At 52.7% G+C, this 22,474-nt stretch overlaps 1 protein-coding gene across 1 annotated transcript; it reads right to left on the bottom strand.

Annotated features, from left to right (window-relative positions):
* Positions 1–1,367: 1,367 nt before the first annotated feature.
* RAB5B (RAB5B, member RAS oncogene family) lies at positions 1,368–21,337 on the bottom strand. The gene is made up of 6 exons (XM_067529908.1): positions 21,267–21,337; positions 10,496–10,783; positions 8,803–8,954; positions 7,392–7,514; positions 6,559–6,652; positions 1,368–5,455 (listed from the first exon to the last, which is right to left on the bottom strand). The coding sequence occupies exons 2-6, from the start codon at positions 10,656–10,658 to the stop codon at positions 5,340–5,342; spliced, it is 648 nt and encodes a 215-aa protein (XP_067386009.1). The 5' UTR covers positions 10,659–10,783; positions 21,267–21,337; the 3' UTR covers positions 1,368–5,339.
* Between the last annotated feature and the right edge of the window lie 1,137 nt (positions 21,338–22,474).

Below are 22,474 nucleotides of genomic sequence, written 5' to 3'. Positions count from 1 at the left end.
ACTCCCGCTCCCCCAACTCCCCCCCAGCCAGAGCAGAGCTGTGTCAAATACCCCCCGTGCCCCTCCTGGGACCCTTCCGAGGGGGCAGACCAGGGCCTACGCTGGTCCCCACCCCAGTAAGAGCCAGGCCGAGTGCCACGCAGCCATTACGCCCCCTTCCCTCGCCCTGCCCTGGGCCTGCAAAAGCTTGGCCCGGAACCAGCTCAGTGCAGTCCTATCAGCTTGTGTTTCTCAGGGCCACCCCCGCCTGCTGGCAGCGGCCCCATGAGAACCAGCCAGGCAGACGGGTCCATGAGGAACTGGGTGTAACGGCTCTCCTGGCATCTAATGCCCTGGGGGGTGGGCATAGCCCTGGGAATTACCCCCCCACTGTGTCTCTGGCCCTGCCCTACAAGGGCAAGCCCTGCAGCTGAGTGCTAAGGCTGCCTAGCAGGGGACCAGTCATGCCCTGTAGGAACCGGCCCAGGGCCCAGCCTGCTGGCACACAGGACTCGGCCCAGCCACCAAGCAGTCAAAAGCTCCCTCGCCTTCCCTCAGATCCCAGCTGACTCCTCCTGGCCCCCCTTTGTTTAACACTGCGCCTGTTGGAAGGACAGTGACATGAGAACAGGTCCGAGTGGGCGGCGGCGCTGCTCCATTTATAAACAGGGACACACAGCGCCCTGCAGTCAGCCTCCAGGGTCCCAGGCAGGGTCGCCCAGCAGCTGTAAACGTAGACAGTCAGTGAAGAGAATGTACTTTTAACACTGTCCGTAAACCCCTCACTACAGGAAAATGTCTGTGAAACGGGGTAGAAATAAAACAGTGTCTGTGCCAGGGCCTGTTGTCATTTAGAATCACGTCTCGTCTCATAAAACCGCACTGCCCCGACTTTATCTAGTTCCTGTTTTCGATTAATGCCCACGGAATCCAACTGATCCATAAACAGCTGCTAAAACAAGTGCGTCATTCCCACTTCCTGGGTGCAGAATGGCGCGAGCATGTGCACCCTTTTGTGCCAGCGGCGGAGTGTTTAGGGATGTCAGTAAAAAGTTCACCCTGTCAGTAAAAAAACCCCAAACACACACTTCAGCTCTTCAGGTCAGTAAAAACTAACAGGCGAGGTTGGCAGCCCGTGTGGAAGAAGAGTCTGGTGCGGAGACGGCCAGAGCCCAGGAAAGAGCCTGCACCAGCCCCTTCCCACAGCTGGTGCCCCTCAGACAAGAGGCTAGGCCAGACCGACGCCCTGTCCCAGCCCCAAAGTTCCCCAGAAGTGAACCGTAGGCCTGCCTGCCTGCCTGCCGGGGAGAGGCAGCTTCCTCCCACCCACCTGCCCTCAGCAGGGGAACAGGGGCCTGAATGAAACTGAAGGCAGAAGCCCCTGGTCCCACATCACCCAGAGGAGGCAGCAACCTGCCCATGAGCCGGGTGGGCCAGGCCATGCCCCACTAGCCCTGAGCTCCCGCTGATCAGCTGCTGTGCTGCGCCCTCTGCTGCCCACCCAGCAAGGTACACACCTCAGCCACCACATCCAGACTGTGCTCCAGCCACCAGCCAACTCACGCCTGCAAGGACTGGCAGGAACTGGGAGCATCTCCCCCTCCCCCCCGGGCTCAGCGCCCCACGCTCAGAGGCAGGGTATGTTCTTTTTCTAAAGGGTTTTTTTGGGGGGAAGCAGCCCTTGATCGTTCATGTTTGCCTCAATGGCTGGTCACGAGCAGACGATGCGGGGCCCACGGAAAGCCACAGGACTGTCGGGGACCGGCTGCTCCCAGCTCTGCCTGGAGAAAGGCTTTTTTACAGAACAGTTACGTTACAATCAGCTGTTGCCCCCACGTCGGTCCCTGGGGGGTACACAGACAGGGTCTGACAGGTGGCAGATTTTCACAGGTCTCCTGCCTGCTCATGTAGGTTTTTGAAACAATTCCTTCGCTCCTCTGATCTAACCCAAGCCAGAGAACGCATGAGCCAAAGCAGGAAGGGAGAGGGGCTTATCTCCATTTCAGAGACATCAACCGCCCCCCGTCTCCCCGCAGACCAGCTATCTTATGACAAAATAAACCAGCAGCTCCATTTAATACACTGATTTTTTTTTACTTACATTAAATACATTGGTAAATCAGCAGTTTAATTCTGTTACCATGATTGTTATTTTAAATGCGATGTAGGAACTCTCTCAAAGCAACAAAAATTGATCAGAAAAAAAGTAAGCAGAGGGGAGGGAAAAAAAAAAAAAAAAAAAAAAGACTTTCAAAAGCTGCAGTGTCCCAATTTGGTCCAGGGATTTAGCCAGACCCCTCCACAGAGATAGTTACGGATGATGGCGAATGCAGAGGACTCTCGGCCCAGACTCTGCACATTCCAGCACCCAGGGGGCGGACGCGACATGAAAAGCACGGTTGGCTGGCCGGGCACGCAGAGGTGCGTAGAAAGAGGGCAGCACAGGGCACCCATGTACATTACAAGCACAGCCTGAAACCTTCAACAATGCGCCTCGGGTTAGCTGCAGGGGGATGTACGCATCACCTCACTGCAGGGACTGGAGGAGAAAAGAATCAAATACCACTAGGCAATGGTGCATTTCAGTCCTGCCCCTGGTCTCCCAGCCCCAACTCAGCTGGGGAGAGGGGGGGGCCTAGAAACAGCGAGTTCAGTCTGCAGCCACTTCCAGAGCTCTTTCCCACCCCTCCTGGGCAGAGCCTGGCGCTTCCCCTGCCCAGTTTAACCCCCACACTATCCGAAACAAGACGAGTAGGGGCCGGGGGAGGATGGGAGACTGCTTCCCCATGCTGGTGGCTTCTTAGGTAACACACGTCTCTTCCCGGTGGAGCCACTGACCGGGGACAGATCCCATTTCAAAGCCACCCCTCCCACGGGGCAGCACCCTCATCTCAGCCTAGGAGTTCTGAGCAGGGCTTGAGCGTCTTCCCAGGCTCCCCCCCCCGGCAGAGTCAGAGCGGCAGGTGGGGTTTGGCCGCGGCAGCTCCTTGGGGAGGTGGGCCCCCAATTGCTATTTGAATCCAGCACAAGTGCAACAGCGCGGCCGGGACATCAGATTTTAAAAATATGACAACCAGTGGAAGGGCCAGAGGCTGTTGATCCAGAGAACAGGTGCGGGGAGACGGGGACATGCAGGATTCCCCTCGGCCTGCGAGCTTTGCCCCTGTGCAGGGAGATTGACTGGGCCACAGGCTCAACTTCTGAGGCAATCCCTGGTAACCTCTGAGGCAGCAAAGAAAAGGCAGTGGACAGCACCAGCTGTAAGGGTGCATCCAGGAGCCTTCTGCAATAGAGGGCAGGTCACAACACACCCCAGGGCGACTCAGGTCAACCCTGCACCAGAGGCAAGAGTCTCCATACCCTGGCTTCTCCCTGCAGCTGCACACAGATTGTTTTGCTCTCCAGTTTGGAACCCGCTACAGCACACTGAAACCCCAGGGAAGCCTGGCCTAACTGGACACCCCTGTAAAATAGGAGGATTCTGCTACCAGTGGCTCCCTCATTAACAAAGCTACAGGGGTGCTGCTCAGATGCACGTGGGATCAGCTACTGAGGAGACAACACCAGCGACTGCCCGCACAGCCCCAAGTGCTATTGACAGCCAAAAAACGCTGCTGCTTCATCAGCGACAGCTTGTATTTCAAAGGGCCCCAGCCGTACAGCTGCGTCGGTCACCCTAGATCATCAGTGCCTGTGAGCTTGTCTGACCCGCTGGGGAAGGGGGTGGGTCTGAGAGTGGACAGCCCCTGGGAGCTCAGGGGCTGGAGAGGATGCAGCAGACTGGACTGTGGGGGAAATTGACAACGATCTTGAGGTAACTGGCATGTTCCTCTTCCACAGGGAGAAGCCGAGCACTTCCCAGTGCCCCAGAGCAAGCAGGAGACTGTCCTTGCATCATCCATCCTCCCCATGCTCCCTGGACACCTGTAGCTAGGTTAGCCGCTTCGTGCGCTCACCCTAACCCCTGCTCTCCTGAAGACAAAGAGGCATCATCCCTGCTCAGTGACCATCTTATGACCCACCCGTTCGGAAGTGACCCTGCTTAGTCACTGGGGACTGACGGGAGAAGTGTAACAGACAAAGCGGGCCCAGTGTCCCCGCCCACTACCCCGGAGGGGGTTACAGAGCCCAGAGGATAAAACCTTTGGTGGGTTCCTCTAAACAAGAGCTTTAGCGGAGGGAGGAAGCAAAAACAAATCAGTGCAGTGACCCCCTTCTCCCTGCGAGACTCGTGATCCCTCCGGGGAGCTTCAGCTGAATGTGGCCCCAGGAGAGAGTATCCCCATTGGACAGATCAGTGATTAAAGTGCAAACCAGAGAATTCGTGCGGCTGGTGAGAAGGGAGGAATACACCAACAGCTCAGAGAGGACATGACACCGTGGGGCGGGTCACTGCAAGATACAGGACACAGCTGGAACTTTGGGCATATGCACTGGAAGGACCCCGCTACACCCTCCCAGCTCAGTGCTCAACATCCCACCTGCCACACAGCAGAACACGCCCAGCAGACGATGCTGTGCGCATGGGCCGGGTGTTACCAAATTCAATGGGATTACGGGGGCGGCCATTGCTTATACCGTATATTCATAGCAATGTTCACACTACTGAGACAGCATCACGGAAGGGTCATCATCCGTGTTCGTTTCATAGCGATCAACACTAACAAGAATTAGCTATCCTGCTGGATCACAGGATCCAAAATCCCCTCTCCATCAGCCTGTTCCCCATCACTTCCAATCCCTTGACAAAAAGGCCACTCAGGGAGAAATTAAGGACACTGCAGCTTCCCTCCCCCGAACATCAAAACAGATGAAAAACAGGAGAAAAATGAAAGCATAAACCCCCGAAAGACACCCTCAGAAAACAGCGTTTTCTGTAGGTCCCCATTCAACTTATTCTTCATAGAATCAACCTACAAGGATTAAGTTTCCAACTCCTTTGGGCCCCTCCCCCACAGCATTAAAAAAGGGGGCCGGGTAGAAGAGGAGAGATGTTATGGGACCGAGAACACAGATGTACCAAAGCAAAGGGAGAGCTGGGGCGGGAAGGGAGGAATTCTCTGGGAGAAGGAGCCGGGGGAAATCAATCGGAATTAGGCCGCTATTTGCACCTATAATACAAAGTGAAGAGTTTGTGTTTTGGACGTTAAGTCCCCGGTCGATCTAGCCCACGGTCACTGGAGTGGAGGTAACAGACGTCGGGTGGCGGTTCGGAAGCATTAAAAAGTGCAGTTAGACTCTCGGGAGGGATTCGGTTTTCGGTGTGCTGTTATGGGAGGTGAAGTGTGGTGGACGGGGTGGGGATGGAGGTTATATCTTAGCTCTTCCTTTCGCGCTGGCTTCTCTTGACAAGCCACCCTTTAGTTGCTACAACACTGGCTCTTGTTCTGCTGGCTCTGCTCGTGAAGGTCCACGCCTCGATTTCTCCCCGCCACGCCACTCGTGCTCTGGGGCTCACTCTTTGGCAGCTTCTTCGCTGGAGAAGGAGAGGAAGGCGAGTGAGCAAGGCGGACAGAAGAGCAGTGACAGCAACTCCCTCCCCCCCCACACACTTTAAACCCCTGGGGACACATTAGCAACAGCACCCGCCATGTTCCACCTGAGGATGGGCAGAGGCCTGAGACGGTTCTTGAGACTCAAATCTGGATTGCAGAGACCCTTCCCGCCTGCCCCTCTGGAGCCTGGCACCCTTCACTACCACTCCACGTTCTGGGGATCCAGTGCCTCTCAGTCTGCCTACGCCAACGGTCCCATATGGGCTGAGCCAGCGACAGGAGAGCTGGCTAGGGTCACTCCTGTTTCCCCTCAAAGCTCACAGGCAGTTCCTGGTTCTCCACCCAGGCCAGAAGGACCCAGCTGAGCTCCCCGCTGGGGCGGGGGGAGGGGGGGGGGAAGCTAGAAGAGTTTACAGGGCTTCCCCATGGCTGTGGGGAGTGGAGCACGTCACAGCCCAGGCTACACATGGGTGTCAATGGCTTGTTTTCACAGAGGCTGTTTAAGCCCCTGAAGACCAAGGTGCTAAGAATGAGAAGCTGGGGGGCCCTAGAGATTTGAGGAGCCACCAAATGTGCCCCACAACCAAGCAGGGACATGGAAGGTGCCCGAGGGCATAAAGCCACCGCAGCCTAGGCTGTAACTGCACAGGCCAGCCTGGCACTGCCCCACTGGAGAGCTGGGTCACCCACTCCCCGAGCCTTGCTGACTTCCTCTTCCAATGCTGCTTCAGCTCCAGGGAGAGCACGGAGCCTTCAAGCGGGTTCTGGTGACGGCGTCAGATGACCAGATCTCTCCTGGCTTCCCTCCTGAATATTCAGCAGTGCAGCTTCCCCCTCCCCCGTAAACACCTTCAGCAACCTGGTTAACGTGCAATGCAGCAGGGGAGCCCAATGGGCCTTTTCCATCTCACAATCTTGTGACGTCGGAGCAGGACAGAAAGGGGGAAGTGCCCAGGTGGGAACTGCTCCAGCAGCGCCCCTGCCATAGGAGCCTGGTGGAGCTGCAGCATCGCAGGGGCACCTTCTGCTTCTCTAGCGCCCTGGGGCATGCCACACAGCATGCACGACTTCAGCGGCGCCTTACCTATCGCCAAGAAGAGATCGTTCACGTTCATCGCCGTCTTGGCCGATGTCTCCATGAACAATAGGCTGTTGTCATCTGCGTAGGCCTGTGCCTCCTGTAACAGACGCAAGTGCTGGGTGAGTCCATGGCACTGTCTGGGGAGTTCACGCCTGGAGAGCGTGGTCAAGGGGAGCGACTGCCGGACCCACCCACCCAACCCTTGGATAGTCAGACTTTGGAGCTGCTGGCTCGGCTCCAGAGCCAGACCGTTAATGGCAACTGGGCTGGAGGCAGGAAGCAGCCAACTCTGCTCTCAAGGGTTTTGACAAGTCGTCTTCATGGCAAATGCCTGCTGCAGAGACCACCCCCATTGCCACTGCACTAACCGCCCCAGCTAGTGGAATCCCTGCCCCCCCCGGGGGAACGTCTCCATGTCGGCGAGATGGGAGCAGTGCTGCGGCTGGAAGGGCAGGCCGGAGGACACCACCGTGCAGTTCCAAGGGCTACGTACACCGGACCAGGATTGGTGTGCGGCAGACACGCCTTTCATGCCTAGCAGTGCGCGGATCAGATTCCTGGGGCTGTCCCCCTACCCTGCGCTATCTGACAGAGCCCCAATGCCGGCATTTGTTCAATGAACCCCAAGAGCTGCTGGCTGGCCGACCCTTGACCAGAGCAGAGATCCTCCCCTGATGCTGTGCCTAGATGCCAAGAGGGTTTTCAAAGGCTAGAGGCAGAATTCAGGCTGTGCTGGGGGGGGGGAGGGGGGGAGGAGGAGGCGGAGGAGAGTGTGTGTAAGTAAGAGGGGGAGGTTTAGGAAGGCTTAGCCATGCCTATTAACCCTGGCTACTTACTTCATATTCTACCATGCGCTTGTTGGCAAGGTCGGCCTTGTTGCCCGCTAAGGCTATGACAATGCTGGGGCTGGCTTGCCGCTGTAGCTCTTTCACCCATGTCTTTGCTCGTGCAAATGTTTCCTGGAAGGGAAAGGCAGGGCGAGTTACCAGCTGCAGTGACCCCAGGCAGGCAGCCACTGGCCAGAAGGGATTTCTCCTGGAGTTGAAACCATCCAATCCCAAGGCACCGAACACCTGCTACACGACATGTTCCTGATTCAGGGCGATCTGGATTGCGCTGTAAATAGGCGCAAGCAAACCAGGTGTGTTTTAATACAGCTAAGGGTATACGGCTAGGAACTCCATGTCAGCCATAATTCCAGGACGGGGCACCCTATCCTGGGAAGCAGTGACTGAAAAATATTGGGGGGCGGGGGGCGGCGTGGCGGCGCGCGCATGGTGGATAATCAGCCAAACATGAGCTCCCAGTGTGATGCTGTGGCCAAAAGGGCTAACACGATCCCGGGATGCAGAAACAGGAATCTCGAATAGGAGCAGAGGTGATTTTACCTCTGTATTTGGCCCTGGTGCGACCACTGCTGGAATCTGGTGTCCACCATTCAAGAAGGAGGTTTAAAAAATTGGAGAGGGTTCAGGGAACCACCGCGAGTGATTAAAGGAATAGAAAACCGGTCTGAGAGTGACAGATTGAGCTCCTGGACTATCTAGCTGATCCCAGAGAAGGTGAAGGGGTGACTTGATCACACCCTGTAAGTATCTACATGGAGACCAAATATTTAACAGGCTCTTCAATCTAGCAGGGAAAGGTATGTGCACAACCCAACGGCCGGAAGCTGAAAATAGATAAATTCAGCCTGGAGCGAAGGCGTAAGTTAATAGTGAGTGTAATTAACCACCGGAACCATTTATCAAGGGTCGTGGAGGAATCTCCATCACAGGCAACTTTTTAAATCAAGATTAGCTGTTTCTCTAAGAATTATTTGGGGCCGTTCTCTGGCTGGTTATACAGGTGGCCAGACCCGAGGATCACAGTGGGCCCTTCTGGCCTTGAAATCTCTGGAAAACACAGGTGAAGCCATTAATCCGAGGCCTGCAGCCCCGGTCTGCATGGGTGGCACAGGTTTTATCTGAATCCCATTACAACAGCTTTATACACAGATACCACACTGCACACAAGGCTCTCAAAGCACTTTACAGCCCCCTCGCTAAGGCAGCAGCTCTTATCCTTATTTACAGACGGGGAAACTGAGGCACGGGGGAGTTAATGAACAGACTCTGGCAGGTCACGAGGGTGGCCAAGCTAGGAACAGAACCCAGCCGTAACTGTGAGACCATCCTTCCTCCTACAGTTTGATGGCGTTAACCAACCCCCCCCCCGCCAGGAAAATGAAGAGAACTCCAAAGTTACCTGGTTGGTGATGTCATAGACCACAATGGCAGCTTGTGCCCCCCGGTAATACATCGGGGCCAGACTGTGATATCTCTCCTGGCCAGCCGTGTCCCAGATCTCAAACTTGACTGTTGTGTCATCCAGGCAGACGGACTGTGTGAGAAACGCCGCTGTTGAGAGGAAAGGAGACAGTGGTACAGATGCGCACAGAAGTCCACGGCCCTGTTGATCTGGCTGCTGTCCAGATGGCAAGACAGCGCCTGCCCTGAGAGCTTCAAGCTAAGTAGATTGACAGCCAAAGCACAGGAGGGGAAACAGGCCCAGAGAGGGGAAATGACTCGTTTAACGGCACACAGTACGTCACTGGCAAAGCCAGGAATGGAAGCCAGGTGTCCAAACTCCAAGGAGACGGCTCATATACCGATCGCGAATAGGAACCATTCCTGTGTTCAGGAAGGAGCTGGGAGCTTGCAGCTGCGATTCCACAACCCTGCGTGAAGGAGTTGGACAGACAATAGCTTCTCCCCACCTGCCACATGTGGTGGATGCAGCCACATCCCAAGGGGAACGGGGTTTGTGCCCAAGCAGGTTGGAGCATATCGATGCCAATGTCCATGACGCAGCATGAATCAGAGCGGGAGAGATTGTGACCTACATTGTCAGGAAGAACTAGCAACTGAGCCCTCAATCACGTGCAAAGGGCTTGGCTTTCAGAGGTGCACAGCACCCGTTGGTGTTAAGTTGGGTGCCTTCGATCATTAGTCTTCTCAAAGACACCAGCCCTCAAGATCCTGGCTCCATTCCCGGCAGCTGTTGGGGCCATCAGAGTGGTGGGGACATGCAGCCTCCCCTCGATAAAAAGGCTTTGCACGGGACTTGCAAAGCAGTTCGAGTCAGTTGGGTTTGAAAGGCTGGGGTTCTTTTACAGGGAGGGAAGCAGGCACAAACGGGAGGCGCCCAGCCACAGCAGAACCCATGAACTAGCTGAGGTCTATGGAGTTGTACGGCCAGGTAGTGCGTTATCAGGTCCTGTAGGCTCTCTGTTCAGGCCAGTCAGCACCTCTCCATGAGCCAGGGAAAGAACGGCTGAATGAAGCCAAACACACTGAAGTGTCTACACAAGCCAAGACTGAGCACGCAGGTGGTGAGCGACTAAGGTGTGAAAGCAGCGCCAGGCTCTGAAGGAGTCAGGAACACGTCACACTGGACATTCACCTCTGGTGACCACACCACATTTGCTCAGCCCTCCTTTCCTGCACATCTCTAAGCTCTCAATGAAAGGTGGGTCAGGATGACCCCCACTTGACAGATGGGGCAATGACTTGCCCATGGGCACACAGAGCGTTTGTGGCCAGGAACAGAACTTGGGTCTCATCTCCTGCTTCAGAGCTCTAACCATTGGACAACACTGCCTCGCCACCCATTATACAGACTAATTATGTCACCGATGAATCCAAGATGTGCCACGCCATGATCGGAGAACTGACTGTACCAGCTTCACAAGCACTATGGGATTCCTCCACGAGCATCAGCAAGTCACAGCCGCTCACAGCGATGAGGCAGGGTCTGAAGTGGCTAAGTGAATGGGGAGTGGGCAGCCCAGTGCTCCTCAGGTGGGGAAACGAGAGAAGTCAGGAGCTCCAGACAACCTAGGCGAAGTCTGTGTCTACCCCCCGCCCCTCCCAATACGCTGCCCCACATGTTCACTTACCTCCAATGGTGCTCTCCTGGTACTCGTGGAACTGCCCCTTGACGAAGCGCAGCACCAGACTGGACTTCCCCACGGCTGATTCGCCCAGCAGCACTAGCTTAAACTGACAGATCTTACTAGCTTGAGACTGACCATTTGGCCGGGCAGCTCCTCTGCTGGTCATGGCCTGGATCCTGGTCACAACCTACGCCCCAGTTGATGGGAGAACCTTCAAGCCCCAGACCAGCTCTCGTGAGGGGAGGGGCTCGGTTTTGAGCCAAGTAAAGTGATCTTAGTGGCTCAACTCTCCTGAAACACAAGAGGGGGAAGGGGGGAAAAAAAATCATCAGCACACCGCACAGACAAGACTACAGAGTTTGAAGGGCTCTTCGGTCTAAGACATCAACTCAGGTGGACTGAGAGGCCTTCTGCTCCAATGGTACAGAAACCAAGCTCAGTAGGAAAGCGCTTATTACTCTGCTAAACCTCAAACACAGCCCCACAAGAGGGGTTGATTGCCAATTTACCGATCAGTAACCGCCTTGCATACCACGCACTAGGGTGAGCCCGGCGTAGAACCCAGTCTGATTCGCCTACTACAACTGCTAGGCCACACTTCCTTTCCTGCCAAGAGCTCAGACACCACCGTGCATTAAGGCAGAGATAGGCCTGCTCCCCAAGCCTCACTGGGGGATGAGCTTTAAAAAGCAGCAAGCTGACAAAGCAGAAATTGGTCCAACCAGGGAAAGAAAAAGCCAGACCCTTACAGCTGAGTGTATGTGTCCAGAGTGAGTGAGTCAGCAATCCTAGCAGATGTCTGTCTTGCATTCCTGGAGACCTAGCAAACAGCTCCTGGATTGGAATGCACATGGCATGGCCCAGGCAAAGGGGCAGCACCTCTGACCTGCTCTGGGAAGGGGCAAGATGAAAGGATGATTTAAAAGCTCCCTTTACCCAGCAACAAGCTCAGGCCCCATTTGCAGCCTGAATGCATCTGTTTTGTTTACTATAAGTGGCCTGAAATTCCACATCTGCTTTCCTCCCCTGGCTCTCTGGGGACAGGATGGAGGGACTGAATGATTTCATCACTGCAGTTCTGAAGGGACATTCCTAAATGAAGGACAATTGGTTCAGTTTGGGTTTAGGTATTCTGAGATCCCCACTCATATGACCAGTACAGGCACACAGCTCCCCTCCCCCCCCAGGACTATAGACGATCACATTCCCTTCACTGCCTCCTCAATTTTAAAGCCTTTCCTGTGAAAAAGCCCTATACTACCAGCTCTTGCACAGATCTGCAGTAGAGTGAAACTGATGCAAACCCGGTCAGTTTCACATGGCCACTCCCCATGGCCAGAGAAGTTCTCCCCCACCCCAGGCACTGGGTTAAAAAAAAAACCAAACAAACAGCCATAGTACCATACTGTTGGGAGTTCTCAGGGGGAGCAAACGGGACAGAGGAACAAGTGAGAGAGACAGAACGTTAACTACACCCAGAGTTGCGCTGGTTTAACTTGAACCAGTCTCACCCAATTTATAGTTAGACCAATGACAGAGGCCGTGTAAACTCTTATTGCAGTTTAAGTGAAGTCAACTAGGAACAGATTTACACTAGACCTAAATAAGCCTCTCTGAAACCTGAAGCATTCAGAGGTTTGCACTAGTTTAACAAAACTGGTGTTTGTTTAGATGAGGCAAGAGAGTCTGGGTGTGTCTGTACATAAGCCAGAGCCTAACTAGCTAGATCTGTTTTAATTCACAGCTGTACAGTCAATGATAGAGGGTCCTATTTCAAGTGGTGGCCATTGGGGGGTTAATCAGAGGCTAATAACTGGAATAGATTTTAACTGAAACAGGACAATCTGAAATGGCACCTCTGCATCCACACATCAAGGTGTGAATTACAGACTCCAGTTTGTGTGCAGCCAATGTCTCAGGTCTGCCAGTGGCAGAGTTCCGGTCCTTTTAGGGTATCTCAGGACTTCAGCTCAATCCTTTGTTCAATGCACTAGGAGCCGGTGACAAGGGCTTCCTTCGACCTGATGTGAAATATCTTTTACAATCTCAACACGCACACACGCTAGCTATGCTTCTTTACTAGAATCCCCATAGAAAGCAACATGCGCTGCACTGTGTTAATTCAATAACCAGGTCTACATCTGCTTTAGTATGTTACTAACAGCAAAACAAATATCGAGAGCAATGCCAGAAGACGGCATTAAATTTAGGAGTTTATTTCACCATTTAACAGATTAGTGGTAAACGAGGCACATTTTGGCTCTTTATTCCAGTGGATTACCACCACCGGCGAGGATGCTCAGGGAAGTTTAGCAAAATATGAGATGCTGGTTTGCCAAAAGTCTGCAGGGATTTTAAGGATGCACTCTCTGAAGCCCATTTCTAGGTCCCACAGTCAGCACTGTGACCTCTGAACTAAGGGCAGATGCGTGTCTCAAAGGTTTTTTCCAGAAGAGTACTGATTTTGGCTTTCAAATTTGAGACACCTTAAAGTGACCTGATTCAGAGGCTGGGTGCTCAGATCATTTTAAGACGTCTCAAGTCAGACACCCAAAACCTACTAGGCATTTTTCAAAGCCTTGGTCTTTCCTTCTGGAATGATCACTGTGTTTTGTCCAAATCTTAAAGGAAGCACTTCCAAACCTTGGGGGGAGAGATCAACTCCAAGTCTCGAGTGTTCTAAGGCAGACTCTGGAGCAAAGATTTGTTAACATTAACAGGGCCAAGTAAACAAGAAAACAAGGGTCATCTGGACTCATCTCAGTGAGCAGCCAGGAAAAGCCTTACCATTTCCCCTTCCTCATCTACTTTGAGAGCAAGGCAGAGGAAAGGCCAAACCCTAGCAGGACGTGCTAACTGTAACCACTGTGCGATTTTTACAAATCAAATGCTGGGAAGCCCAATACTTCCCAGCCCCATCAAGGAAGAGGGACATTCATGATTTTATTTTTCTACAGCAAGAATCCAAGAAAATGGGGGAAGGTTTCAAAGTCCATAACGGCCGAAGTTGTCTGGTAGCAAACCAAGTACTGCTTTTTCAGGTTTCCTGAAGCTGAGTTGGCGAAAGACAGGGAAATGCTTTCTTCCGCTTCTATGACCTTTTTTTTTTGGCTAAATATATGAGGGGGATGATTAAGCAATGACCTCATCATCCTATGTGTGTTTCCAGGGGACAGGCCTATGTGATTCTGGAGACGCAACCTGCACAGTTGGCATAAGTCAGAGCATCCTGGTGCTTAGAAGCCACTCTGTGCTTTGCTTTCCCAGGAAAAAGCCAGGCTGCATCAATGCTGGGTTAAAACTTAGAATCAGGCCAGAGACAGAGTGATAGAGGGTTTAGCAAATACAACTGGGACCAGATATGAGAGTCTGCAGCACCTCCCACTGTGAGCCACTCTCTTTTGGAAATCTGGCCCTTCATGTCAGAAGAACACTTGGGTTTCTCCAGTTGAAAACATTCCCATTGCTTGTCCTGAAGGGTGTATTGTTGGTCACCCCCTTCTCTCAACATGCCAATCACTGGTTAGTTACAGTGATTAGCACTTTGTATACTGGCTTAAGCAACACAAAAGAAAACTAAACATGAAGGAAGTTTCAGACCAACATCCATGATTTGCTATCAGCACTGTCTCACTGCAAAATCAGTCACCCCAAATCCTTAAAGGTGACCTGCAAAAGGTGGCTGGTTTGGTTTAAAAAAAAAAAACAGCTTTGCCTTTAAAGGGTTCCTCAGAAATCAGGAATGTCAGGTCTTGCCTCCCCTGCGTGCTGGAGGTCTTAGAGGTTTATCACGAGCTCCTGCACATTAATTGTTCAATCTTTAATAAAGGTGTTCTCTCCCTCAAGAGTGTGTTAGATATTGGGCTGTACATGATAAAGAGGCTGTAACTATTCTGACAAAAATCCCCCTTTTCCTCAATGGCTGCAGCGTTCACTTCCTTGTGATGCCATCATTTCATTAGTTCTCCAAGTCACCACCATCTTCCAGGGTAGGTGGGCAAGAAAGTCTAATGTAAAGACATTGTTCTACAGCATAAAGAACTGGACGCAAGCCAAGTTACCCACCTCCTCACTGTAGCTCAGGTCACCTTTAAGGGCCTAATAAATTGCTACCAGATAAAGTTGTCATCTCAACAATTCTCTGCACTCAGACAGGACCTTCCAAACCAAGGATCTCAAAGCATTTTACAAACCTAGCTGAAATAGGCCTGAGCATACCCTGGTGAGTATCACCCCCATTTCAAAGAGGGGAAGGGGCAGCACAGAGATGAAGTCACTTGCCATGGCCATAAAGTGAGTGACAGTCCTGCATGTGTCAGGCACAAGAACACTCACACTGCAAGCTATTTCACACAAATAGCTCCTAGGAGGAGCTCTCTTCTGTTACTTGGGTTTCCCTCCCTCGACAAAACCAAGCTTCTTCATAGTGTCTCAAAGTGAGATCCATACACACGTGCACATAAGTGCAACACAGCTCACGAAGGTAACCCAAAGAGTTAGAAATGCCACTGTAATTCCGGTGGCCAGAGATCAATGACTGGCACGGAGAGGGGGATCTGAATACTAGTGCTACAGTCACTCTTATTTAGACTGTAAGCGCTTCAGGGCAGGGACTGCTAGGCACCCTACAGAGCAGACAATGAGGCCCTGTTTTGGATGGTCCCTAGCCACCACTGTAACACACATCATTACTAGAATCCCATGAGGAATCCAGGAACTCACCCCCCAAAAAACTATTTTAGGACATGCTGAAAATCCAGCAGGCAAACGATGCAATCCGAGTATTTTATCCATCCGTCCATGCCTATTTGCTTAATACAGAGCTCGAGCACAAAGGGAGCTTCCAACAATAGCAAAAATGAATTTCTTTGAATTCAACCGGAAAAGCCCTCCTCCGAAACAAGGGGCTCCTATATATTAGACATGCACCTCACTTTAAAAGGCTACCATCCAAATTTAGCTTTCTTTCACCAACTACCTGAAATAACTGGCGTGAGGTATGGGATTCCTAACAGGATAAAGCCCACAGTCCGTTAGCTCTTCAGACGTTTCAGTGAATCAGTAAAGCTGCCCTAGGATTCTTTTGACACTTCCAGAGTAATTTTGTATCTGCATTACTAATATGACCATCTATTGTAACCACAAGTAACGTCACCAATGTTACTTACAAACCAAAGCAAAATGTTTCTGGTAAGCGATTAACAGCCTCTGAGTATGATCAGAAAAGTGACACTCATGACCCCACAGGAGCCCCATGACTTACACATCAAGTTACAACAACGGTGTTCTAACAGCAGGCAGCGCAGCTTCAGTCTGGCAGCAGACAAGTCAAGCTGTGCTCCCTCTGCATTGCCAACAGGAGAGACTCAAGGGTCGGTGTAGCTGACTTGCTGCCACGAGAAGTGGAGCAGAGCTCCTCCACGGCTACACTGGCTCTGACGCACTGAGCAAGTTAAACTTCTCTTGGACAGCGCAGGGTGAGAGAACTGGAAACAGATCCACACAGCCCAGCCATTAGGGATTCATTGCCCCTACTCATGCCACTGCAAGGGGGAATATGTGGCATCAGAAGATAACTAAATATTCTCCCTTACCTGCACAACCCAATGGATCAAATCGTCCCCATGATGGTGTCACAGCAGGGACGAATGTGATCCATGGCAATTCAGTCATTAAGAGCCTCGATAGCAGAACTTTGTTTCAGGGAAGAGTCTATTCAGGAGATACCCCCAAGAGGAGTTGCAACAGCCTGTCTGGGTTAACTGCTTTCCTGTTGCCAATGTTACTTTTCCTATGTCCTAATCACATACAACATAAGCCACTGCCATCAAAATTGAATGCAGGGGTTAAATCGGCCATCAATCCTCTCTTCCCCGCTTTATTACCTAGCTAGACAGCAAAGTGGATGCAATGTTTTAGAGCCATTGCAGAACTGGATCCTACCCTGACCACCCAATATTTGAAAGCCTGAAACACAAGAGTTACAGATACGGCCACTCCTGCAATCCCTATAGGGCACATCCCCATTCCTGGAGCAGGCATTCTGACTGAGCAAGGACTGCAGGATCAGGGTTCTACGAGGAATGAGAAGACAAGAGCTCTTGACTCAGAGATGTTCATGAAGGGTCTCAGTGAGACACTGCCAGACACAGGATGACAAGAGCACTGCCTCCATACAGCTTCCATCTGGCCCGTTGTGTTTATGAAGGTGGCAATGGGTCGGCTATTTTACCCCATCCAGGTAGGAGACTTTTCCACAGGGGCACGGACATATCCACAGCGCCGTTCAGACAATCAGTTTACCTACACAGCTTTTCTAGTCTTTAATGAGCCTTACACACTAGTTTATCCTCAGCCTCCACAGGGAAGAGACATGTATCCTCACCCCCAGCTGACAGATGAGAACTAAGACCAAGAACCACTTGCAACGGGTGATGGAGGGTCTGATCTACACGGGGTTTTGCAGCTAAGAGCCCATTGCCATAACCGCCACTAGAACGTTGACATTCCAGGCTCCCAGTTCTTTCCTCAGCTCCTGCCTTCCTCAGTATGTATCCTGGCTTCTGAACTAAGTGGCAGCCAGGCCACCTCTACCGTGCTGGCTCACAATTAGAGTTACCAAACAAAGCTTTAAGAGTCACCTATGGGATAATTAGCACCCCTGTACTCAACAATATTTGGAGTGTAAAGTCACTCCACACCACTCATTAAATATGTGATTCTCATTGACTCACAACATTGATATCCTGTGGATCAAGGGCCACAAGTCTTCTTTCTACTAGACGGGTTAAGAATTTCCTGTACAACAAATGCAGTCACCCAGGAATTCCCTGTTGCCCCCAAATTAATGCAAAACCCACACAGAACTTAAGCAGCTGCAGATATGGGACACAGCCCCTCCAGCTCCAAAACACATGCCCCTTTCAGTTGAGGAGGGAAAAGGAGCCTCTCCCTTAGCAACACAAGGCCTATCTAACACAGATGAGCTGTTTCGATTCCATCCAACGGAAGGCAGATATACATGGATGGAATTAACCAGAACAATATAGCAATTTTGTTAAATCAAAGTTTGTTTCCATCAGGCACTGGGTGATGTAGTACTCTGGGGAGGGATCAACTAGAATTTTGCAAGCCTTAATAAAATTTCTCACCCAGGCAAATATTATCTCTCCAGTCACCAGAGTCGAGAGTTTGGGTGGTAAGCATTCACGGCAATTCTGGAAGACTAAGGGACACCAGTTTAAGCTTCTCACAACAAAGCTCCCATTTGTCTTTTGGAGCCTGCCAGTGTCTTTCCATCTCATCTGCCAGCCACAATCACTCCTCACAGGTGTAAAACAAAACAGTGATTTGCTGTCATAGACACAGGCCAGGGAGAGAGAGGTGTGCATGTTGCCAGCAGTACGGAAAGCTCTTGTGCTGCAGTGGTTTCCATACACATTTATAGCAAACTTTGGAAATTAGATACACAAAAAGCATCTGGAGCGCAGAGCTCTCTCACCAGACAGGCCAGAATATTGCTGCCACTCACATACAACAGACCCAATAATGATCCCACAAGCTGTTTCTAGCAAGAGCATGTCTTGATTTAAATACTGTTTAACTACAATGAGTTAGCTCTCCTTATCACGCTGACCTGGCCACAAACATCGCTAATGGGCTAATATTACACAGCCATATTCTAGGCAAGCGTATGGAGGTGATCAACAGTAATTTTAATGTTTAATAGATATTGACACCCAAAGGAGCATAAGTGTCCCTGTCTCTTTACAGCTGGGCAAGTCACTTCCCCTCAAGTACCTCCATTTCCCCAGGGTCACACAGTGAAGCAGAGGCAAAGCTGGGTGTGGAAGCCATGAGTCCTAGCTCCCAATCCCTTGCTCTAGCCGTTAACAATGCAGCGTCTCTTCCCCTCCCTCCATAAGAAGTGAGGAAAGTTCACATGGGTGCTAGGCAAGCCATCAAACTTTAATAAGCAGGGGGAAAGCATTGCACATTTGAAGCCACTTAAAGACCACAGGAAACATTTCTGAAATTGAGTTGAAGACAAGGGGAAAGTTCTGGGTAGAGAATCTGTGGGACAGTGGACAATGGATCTGCCACCCTTAAGGATTTCAACATTGGAACCCACTTACCCATCGTGAGAGCAGGAAATCTACTTTCCACCTGCCTCACACAGAGATTAAGTAGTTCACATCACTGGATTATTACTTCATAAGCAAGGCTGGGACAATGGCAAGGAGTTACGGGGACAAGATTAAGGGGAGGCAAGTTGAGCCTGAATATTAGGTAAAGCTTCCCAAGAGCAGGGGAGATCTGCTAGAGGACGGAATAGTCTCCCAGGGCATGTCTACACTGCAATGTAAGCCCAGGGTTGGAACTCAGGCTCAAGTCTAACCCCCCTTCCATCAATACACAAATGGTGCTAACCCAGGGTCCCAGGACCCCGCAGGGATGGAGGGTCCAAGCCCAAGTCAAGCCCTGACTCAGGGTTCAAACCCTATTGCTTTGCAGTGTAGACACAGCCCCAATGGACTCATGCTCTGAGGGCACAGCAACACTAATAAAAAAACCCACAGCACCAAGTCTCAGAGCCCAGGTCAGCTGACTCATGCTCACGGGGCTCGGGCTCCAGGGCTAAAAACCGCAGCGCAGACATTCCTGATGGGGTTGGAGCACGGGCTCTGAGACCGTCCCCCATGCTACGGATATTTTATCACAATACGGATGTACCATGGGAATCCACCCAAAGTATTCCACAATCCCATGGGCAGACTTTCTTCATCCTCTGGACAGTCAGGTTTTCCCCACACCACCGCAAACAAAGGGCTAGAGTGGCCACGCTTCGGGAGGCTGCTAGGAAGTCTGGGAGACTGGTACCTGGACTCGGGCCTGCAAAATGCAATATAGATGCTGAAGCCTGAGAGTTCTAGAATTCCTAAATTAGAGTTAAAAAAGGAGCGTAGACACTCCAACTTCAGGTGAACAATCACAGAGGCTGCTAACTCAAGTTCTACTAACCCTGGGATTACATTGCAATGTAGACAGACCCCCATCCCCCAGTGAGAATTGGTGAAAGCACCATTAATCAGGAGATTTAGAACTTGACAGGATAAAGAAGAAAAGATTTCAGGTAGCAATTATACACTAGCATGGTGTGGACTGGATAACCTACAAGGCCTCCCCAATCTCTGAACTTCCATGATTCACTTCCTCCTTTCTTTAATTGACATGCAAATAATAAAGTATCTGATTCGACACAGACACATTTAACATGAGCAGACTGCACTGCAGCCATCCCAAAGGGGAAAAGAATTAACCTAAATACCAAGAGCTACTGAGGCGCTAGCGACCTGAAAATAAACATTCCTTCACTTATTCCACCGAAGCTGCATTGCTAACGTGCCTATTGCTGTAGCCTCTACTTATGTTTGGAGACAGTCACAGGATTCCAGTGGAGAGACTAACCCACATTCCCAGGTGGAGTCTGGCAATCTACCTCTGGTAGGAACAATCCCAATGAGACAAACCTGATCATTTAGGGTATACCGGCTTAACCCTGCTACCCAGCCATCCTTGGTTAGAAGGGGAGTCCTTTGTGGCTCTCTCCAACAAAAGAAATATTTATCACTTTTCCAATTTGTCCCTCTGGGAAGATCTCCTGTTCTCATGCATTTTTAATGGAGTTAAAGTGTAAGACAATTATAAGCACCTCAGGGCTGTGGGAATCTATCCACGAATTTCCAACATGTCCATCTTCATACTATCCAGGGGCTAATTACAAGGATTAGTGGAAGCATCAGCAATGCCCAGCCAGGAGCACATTGTCAGCTGAGTTGACAGACCAGCCCTGGATGTTAATGACACAGTATGTGGGTCCCCTTGCACAGGTCTACTCACAGGAACAGAAATACAATGAGGCTGCCTTCTCCCTCCCTCCCCTATTGTTAAGAGCTATAAGCTACTGGTGTGTTTGGGGAGGGGTGTGACTTGGGGGAGGGGGGCGCATCTGTGTTGTGTTGTATTGTCCCTCACTATGGAAAAAGAAAAAATATTAGCAACACGGGCAGGCGTGAGGCCCATGAATGCACTCGGGTGCCAGGCCCAGCACTGGGGCCAGGTGCATTTCAGGCCCCAAGTACAGCTGCGTGCAAAGGGGGCAGGGGGCACGGGAAAGAGTCTCTGCAACGTCAGCTGGGCAGGGCGCGCAGGGGGCAGAGGCGGGGAGCAGGCCCACGGGGCTCGCTGTGACCTCGACCGCCACAACCAGGGGGGGAGGGGGAGGGTTTAGGACTCAGAAACACAGGTACCCGGCCAGGCCCTAGGAAGACGCCCCCCCACTCCCTGCCCATAGGGCAGCCCTGCCAGGCCCCTTCCACCCTACCCCGCTGGGCACCCTCAGGCTGCCCCCCAGAGAGAGCCAGGCCTCCCCCCGCCCTGCTTTCCAGCCTGCCCAGCGGAGCAGGCCAGCCATCCCCCGCCCCCCAAACCTGCCTCTGCTGCCCCCCAGCCCAGCCCAGCCCAGCCCAGGGTCCCTGACGCCCTCCCGCCCCCCCCCACCCCTCACACCACGGGGCAACCCCTGACCACCCCCCAATGGGCCGGGCCCCCTCAGGCCCCTTCCCCCGGGGCCCAGCCTAGGCCCCCGCTCCACCCCGGGTCCCGGCCCCTCCCCACTCGGCCCCACTGGGCCAGGCCGAGTCGCCCCCACTCCCCGGGACCAGCCCCTGACTGCCGGCCCGGCCCGCCCCCGGGCCCAGGCGCCCCCCGGTACCTGAGGCGGCTCCAGCTCCGTCTCCCCCCCGCCGCGGCCCGAAAGTGTCGAACACACAAACAGCTGCTCTCAACCAAACCTTCCTCTGGTGGGCGGGGTTAAGAGGCGGCTGCGCCAATCCGTGCCGGGCACCTGGAGAGCGGACACGCCCCTGACAGCCGTCTGGCCCAATCGCCGCTCCGAGTAACGCGTCACCGGGCCACCCACCTAGATTCACCAATAGGAGCTCAGACATGGCCGGACTGGCGCAAAATGTGGCCAATGGTAACTGGGGAAGCATGGGGCTAACGGACCAATAAAAAGGAAAAACGTCATGGTAGGGGGTGGATCTTATGTTAATTGACGGACCCAGAGACGAATGAAACAGCAGCTGTTCCGGGGGCTGCAGTAACAACAAATAAGGTGACCTAAAGGGGCGGCACTCTCGAGCTCCACTGTCCAATCAGAATCCGGAATTCGGTCCTTACTGTCCAATCACAGGGCAGACTAGCTCCATCTCTACCAATCAGAGACCAGAAAGTGAGGATTGACAAGCGATCTGTGGGGCGTCGTCTCACACTCCCTAGCCTGGCCGGCCCGCCTCCCCGCTGGCCAATCAGAGACGAGCAGGGGGATGATTGGCAGGGTGGGGCTAAGAAGGAGGGTGTGGGCGCAGAGGCCTCTGGGAATCTGACCTTTGACCTTATCATGAACCTCCCCGCCATTAGCTTCATTGGGCTAAGAGACCCTGGCCCTGGGAGTCAGAGAACAGGGGGTGGAGCCTATATGAGGGAGGGGCCTAGGGTTGGGGGCGGGGCCTCATCCAGACAAAGGTGGGGCCCAGGACTACCCCCCCCAGCTCAGACCACCCAGGCCAGGGGCCCAGTAGCCGGCACCCAGCCAGGCCAGGTGGGGCATGTAGCCCTTGTGGGGCACCGGGCCCAGGGGAGACGCCAGGCCCAGCCGGGTTGTTGCCGGGACCCAGAAGAGGGGTCTGAGCCGCCCCTTGTTATTTCTATGAGCAGAGCCGCCCTCCCGGGCCAGCGCCGCCCCCCCCCTCCCCCCGAGCTCACAGCCCTCCAGCAGCAATGGCAGGTCCGCCACAGAGGTTGCTAAAGGAGGGACAGGCATGGGGGGGAGGCAGCCCAGGGCAGGCAGCAGAGCAGGGGGGGCTGCCAGTTGCAACATCGGCATAGCTGCTGGCGGGAGCTTTGTCCAAGGGCTGGGCA

Source organism: Emydura macquarii, unplaced genomic scaffold (assembly GCF_026122565.2).
Source record: "Emydura macquarii macquarii isolate MOO-44397 ecotype Brisbane River unplaced genomic scaffold, CSIRO-AGI_Emac_v2 contig_2994, whole genome shotgun sequence".
Taxonomy (NCBI): Eukaryota; Metazoa; Chordata; order Testudines; family Chelidae; genus Emydura; species Emydura macquarii.
The sequence above is the reverse complement of the archived record's forward strand: the minus strand, read 5'-3'. Positions and strand labels throughout refer to the sequence as shown.

Bases quoted from the DNA above. Each gene is read 5' to 3' on its own strand.
- RAB5B (XM_067529908.1), bottom strand. From the start codon at position 10,658: ATGACCAGCAGAGGAGCTGCCCGGCCAAATGGTCAGTCTCAAGCTAGT. The intron at 6,653-7,391 runs GTAAGTAGCCAG...CGTCTGTTACAG, and splicing joins AGCGCATGGTAGAATATGAA to GAGGCACAGGCCTACGCAGA. The intron at 5,456-6,558 runs GTAAGGCGCCGC...CTCCTTCTCCAG, and splicing joins CGATCTCTTCTTGGCGATAG to CGAAGAAGCTGCCAAAGAGT.